The 6,000-nt window shown below is 32.9% G+C and overlaps 1 protein-coding gene across 1 annotated transcript in view; it reads left to right on the top strand.

Annotated features, from left to right (window-relative positions):
- The first annotated feature begins 1,172 nt into the window (after nt 1-1,172).
- The window catches only part of LOC129229697 (male-specific lethal 1 homolog), a 33,932-nt gene continuing 29,104 nt past the window's right edge, over nt 1,173-6,000 (top strand). Inside the window, exons 1-2 of the mRNA XM_054864060.1 lie at nt 1,173-1,750; nt 3,221-3,456. Of these exons, the coding sequence (XP_054720035.1) occupies nt 1,292-1,750; nt 3,221-3,456 (695 nt within the window). The 5' untranslated portion in view covers nt 1,173-1,291. The remainder of the gene's footprint in view (nt 1,751-3,220; nt 3,457-6,000) is intronic.

The following is a 6,000-nucleotide window of genomic DNA, read 5'->3' as shown; positions in this document are numbered from 1 at the left end:
TAAAAATTTCTCGACTATATTTTGCAGGCAATTGAATTTCTACAGTTTTTTTTTTTTTTTTTTTTGCAGATTTAGCCCTGATTGTAATCATTATTAATCCACTGCTGATATTTACTCGTCTTTGCCGACACTCTGCTATTCGCAACTCCAATAAACTATAGGGGGGCATAATGGAGGATGAAAAAGGTAAAACAAACAAATGCCGTAACTTATAACTCGATTTGACGCTTAGTGAATGACAGTAATTTTTCATCGTGTTTGTGAGAAGATTTTCTTTTCTATTCTTCTGAAATTACATTACATCAAAAACTATCTGAAACCTGTAATTTACCGCAAAGAAAACACGTGGAATGGAATGTTTTACCTTTTTCTTTAGTATTGTTAATAACCACAAGGTAGCGTATTCGAGCTCTGGAGTTGCGAATTGATTTTTAAGAAAATTTTACAAAGTTCTAATTAAGAATTTTCAATAATTTATAAAGTAATAAAAAAAATCAATCAATTTTGAGGAATTAGCATCAAAAAAAAAAAAAAAAAAAAAAATCGCCAAAACAAAGATGCATTAATTGTTGCAAAAATTCTTTGGCAGAAAAAATAAAGAAAATTCTGCAATTTTTTTCTTCGAACAAAAAGTTGCAGCCCGATATTTTCATGCAAAGAACAAGTCGCAAAAAACAGGTAAGTATAAAATATTTTCCACCTCCATCTTGGTAATTTATAAAAACATACTAACATTCTAAAAAATTTTAGGTCAGCAATTGTTGTAATTTTTTACATTTACAGTATTAAAAAAACTGAAAATGTTGAACGCATGAAAAACAAAATTTTGGCTTGCTAAAAGATACACACACACAACTGACAGATTGTCGCGAAAGTTAGTAATAAGAACTGCAATCAGAAAAAAAATTAAATAAATAAATAAAGCTTCACTTTTTGTTCTTATTTGGTAAAAGATTATAGCTATTCGTTTTGATGCTTCCGCTGAATTTGTTGGTTTTTTTCAAAATATCTTTGCTATGCTTAATTGAAGCAAATTAATGTACTAGGTAAATTGCTCATGAATTTTTTTAAATGTCCCAAAAAGCGCGTGGAGAAATGGAACGAGTTAACCAATCACAACGCCTGTTAAGAATTGACGTCATTCAAAACATAACACACGACATGGCTGTCATGCGGAATAGTCTGACGTTCTTTGTTATATGCCAGCTGCAACAAAAAGAATTTTGACTGATGTTTAAATGCCAAGAAATGAAAAAGCTCGCCGCCCTTGCATTCAAATGAGCACTCGACCATGAAACAGACGGTTGGAACTGAAGATCCGAATCTGGTTGAAGTTCGGCAGCCCATTCACCGCCGAAATAAAATGGCGAGGTCCCATACGACGTTGCCGATTAATGGAAATGCGACGCAAGAAATGAGCCTAGCTGCAGCAATTCATGATCATATCTCATGTACGAAAGTAATTTCTTCCCCGCCAGCTTTGTGTCACACGGACCATATCTACGCGAATAGTGGAGAAATCTCTAGGAAAAAGAGAAAAGGCGGGAAACCAAGAAAGAATTCCGCTGCTGTTTTGCTGCTTCGCGCTGCCGCCATTAAACACCGTCACAACAGGCCGAAGGTACTCTCTTTGGAGAACAAACGCCTGCGAGAAATGGTGGTCGTACAATTGGAACTTATCAGGCACCTGCAGGAAGACAGTGTGGTTAAAGATAGGCAGATTATGAGCACGAGGCAAGAGAATGAGACGGTGAGTTTTGTTTGTCCCGACCCATTGTATAACAACAAACGGGATTATATTGCCTAAGGATCCGAATTGTGTTCTGTGCGCACGTTCAACTTCAATGGCCAATCAATATGGAGAATATACTGTTTCATTTATCATCAACTATTCATTTATTGGAAACATGCTTTGTGTTAAGCCTAGCCAATAATTTATAATAAAAATTAAAGTAATAAAAACCACTGTTCGACATCAAACACAGAACGTATGAATAACACGGAAGAATACTTTCTCATATACTTAAAATAAAAATAATAATAATTGCAATATACATCGTGCACTTCTAAAATACGCGATTTATGTTTTACATTTTTTGCCTTTTTTTTACTGAACTGCAAATAAATTTTACTGTGACAGATTGTTTCTAATTGAGTTAACTATGCAAAAAAAAAAAAAAAAAAAAAATGTACTACTACACAAAGTTTTTATTTTGAGATTGACTATTATTATTATTATTATTTTTTGGAAAGCTGCCATGCATCTCTTGAATATTGTTTATTTATTTCTAATCTCATTTTTGATTACTTGTCGTTATCGCACGCGAACTAATGACTAATTTTAAGAAAGTGAGGAAAACTCGTGAATAAAATAACAATATTTGTTATTTTACATTGTAACAATATTTGTTTTTGTATACTTGTTAAAAACTTACTATCATGTGATATATAAGATTTTTTATTTGAATGTGCTGATTCAATACTGCACGTTTTAAAAGTGGGGCAAAACAATGGACTATTAATCGACTTATTCCAATAAAACTCCCAAGTTAGCTTACTATATTGGGGCAGGCAAAATTTTGCAGTGTAGGTAGGCCCATCTTGGAAAAAAATTATCAGAATCAGTAACTTAAGGAAAGGGTCACAATTTGAGCCTGAGTTAAACCGAATTTTCATATGTGTTCAAACAAGCACAACATATGTAAATAGTGATCTAAAGAAGCACTTCTGGAAATTCTCAACTGAATTTTGAAGAAAGAAAGGCAAAAGTTTTGTTGCATAATCTTCCCACACCCATTCTAGTGAATAAGGGGAAAGAGATTACATTTCCAATACCATGCTGCTAGAATTTTTACCTTTCCATGAAGAAAATTTGCTTTTGTGATCAGGTGTTGATAAATTTTACAGGGGCAAGGATGGTTGTCCTCCTAAAATTGCCTGGGAGAAACATGGGCAAAGCAAACTCTGTTGCATATTTTTGTTCTTTCAACATTAGTTGCAAATAAATCAAGGTGCGTACCCGTTACACTGACGCTGAGTATACACCACTGCTACTGCTTACATTTTGACAGTGCTTCTGAGTCGCTTAACATCTTCAATTTTTAATGCCCCATTTCTGTTGTCAATTATTTATTATTTGTATTTTTAGAGATTTTTTGTAGTTAGGGTAAATATTCATGTAGTTTTTAAACAGATTTTAAAAGATCTACAAACTTTTTAGCTGCGTGCTCGCCTTCAACGCCGGGAACATCACCTTGATACTAAAAAAAAGAAATTTCAGAAGTCTGATGAGGAGAGTTTAGGAAATATATCTGAAACAGATTCACAACCAGCTCCTGTGGTGCAACCTATTCCACCTCCAAATGAAACTCAAAATACTCATGGAACTGCTGTTAATCTTGTCACACGCTACTTCGGAAGACGATCAAAAACAGTTCCTTCAAGAGCTCTTAAAAGGTAAGTTTAGATTTTGAACAATAATTTGTTATCTTCCGTAAATTTCAATATTTAGTTGCTATAGAATGTAATAGGATGTTTATATTTTCCTAGATTTTGTTTCTGATGGGACTGCTTTAAATTACTGATTTTCCATAGAGGTTTTTTTTTTTGTAAAGTTAAGTCGTAAATAAATTGTCAAAGATTAATACGTGAAAATAAAATTTTGGCTATTAAGATGGAGCCAAATTCATTTTATTTAATGGAATTCATAAAAGAAGCATCTCATTTCTCTCTAAATATGTTTATGATTTATGACTATCCCAAATCCAGTGTTAGAATTAGAAATGAACAATTGTTATGCAGATTTTATGACTAAAAGTTTCATCAGGAGGGACATATCAGGGAAAAGTCAGGGAACCTTATTAATCAGTGAATTATCAGGGAATTTCAAAAAATAACGGAAAATCAGGGAAAATTGATTTTATGAAGAAAATAATTTTTTTTTTTGCTTTACAAAATTAAGCACTCTAATTCCCTACGCATTTTCCGCCAATTATCTGTTCAAAAAAAAGTTAATGGGGTGCGATTATACACTGCCACACATTTGTTCATATTTTTTCCTCAACATTGAAGTATTGAATCTTACTTATTAACCACAGGATGAACTTCCTAAGATTGCTTCTGTGTCTGTTAGGTTGTTTATTTTACCTAGCTTGAAATTTTCTTTTACGCTTTTGATGCTACATAAAATAAACAACCATACAGGCAAAGAGGAAGCTTTCATTAATGCCTTAGCTCCTTTGCCATTATTCCATTGTCTCAAAGTAATTAGCATATTGTAATCACGATTTCAAGAAGAAATCTTTGGTTTTTGAATTAATACTGATAAAAGCTTAAAAGTTATTACTTCTTGTTTTTAATTTAATTGCTAAAATTGAACTTTCAATCAAAAGAAAACTTTCTTTTTGCCGTTATACTATTTGTTGTCGCGGCAGATTATAAAGGTTTTTTTTTCTTCAGAGGGCAGTTCTCAAAAGGTGGGAGCAAACACAGACCTCAACTTTGAAGCTTCAACACCAAATAACTTACATTTTAATTAACTCAAAAATTTTCGAGTTAAATTATAATACTGTATAGAGACAAGAATTGACATAAATTATGGAAAAAATGCTCTTTAAATGCCCTTAAAGAAATATTTTCTTTGCTAAAAGGCGCAATTTTGGACATACCAAAACGTTAACTGAGCAAATGTACCATTAAAGAAAAATTTTTTAAAATTATTTCCATACGTTTCAAAAAAAATTTAAAGGTATGAATCTTACACTGAATAATTTTTTGTTAATATTTTACACAAATAACAAAAGTAAAGACAGATTATTCACTTTGTAAACAATTTTAGAAAATAGTAAGTTTGAAATTTGATGCATGTCCAAAATTTACGATCTTTACAATGCTATTTTTTGAGAACTAAGTATATGATGTTTTCATTTTAAAGGTGTTTATCGAGCCTCAGAATCAATTTTTAATTGTTTAAAAGTGTTTTCATAAGCTTTTATGCAGTATCTTAGAAGAAAAATAATTTTTTTAAACGTACATGTGAGATGTCCAAATGGCGTTACGATCTTGACACCGATAATTCTGTCCATTTATTCATAATTTTTGATGATCTACTGTCTTCTAACCTCAATAAAAAACGTTATTATAATGTTATCTTCTTTAATCCATTGGTATTTTGCATAATTAATATGTTACACATTGAACAATACATAAATTACACTAGAAACATGGCTGGTTATGATCGAACCGAAAGCCATTTTGCGCTAAAATTGCCAAGCAAACCTCCGTTGGCGACAACGCAGTATAAGATAAGCTAAAAGTTACCAGAGGGGAATTCCAATTTGACAAATGTAGTTTATCGTCAGGCTGTACCAGTTTTGGCTACTTTATCACCTGCGCTAGCAATTTTTTTTTTTTTTTGAACAATCAATTGTTCTCATTTGACTGTTTTTGGCGTTACGCTGATTTTATTTTCCCACCAGCACCCTCTGCAGCATCACCGTCAGCCGGCCGCCTCACGATGCTGCTCCTCTTGCGAAAACCGTGTCCAGGTTGCGTCCATATCCTACACATACACGCATACATACACACACCTACACATACACACACTCCTACACACACACATACACACACTCATGCCTGCACACACACAAACACATGCGTACATACACACACACGAACGCCTACACACACGCGCGCGTACACGTACAGCACTGCATACACAACACTCACACACATACATACACTCACTCACACACACGCACCCACACACATGCGCCTACACAAACACACACGCGCATACATACACACACACGCTCGTGATTGCGAAAAACATAATTTAAATTCAAGATGCCAAAAATTCAAATTAATAAAAAATTTTCCGCTTTTATTATTTTAGAATTCTTTTTCTCTTCTTTCTTTTGGAAACATAATTTAACGATCTCCAAATAGAAATACGAATTTCTTTCTTCAATAATTTTTTTAGACATCATTTTAATTCTTATG

Source organism: Uloborus diversus, chromosome 9 (assembly GCF_026930045.1).
Source record: "Uloborus diversus isolate 005 chromosome 9, Udiv.v.3.1, whole genome shotgun sequence".
Taxonomy (NCBI): domain Eukaryota; kingdom Metazoa; phylum Arthropoda; class Arachnida; order Araneae; family Uloboridae; genus Uloborus; species Uloborus diversus.
The sequence above is the reverse complement of the archived record's forward strand: the minus strand, read 5'-3'. Positions and strand labels throughout refer to the sequence as shown.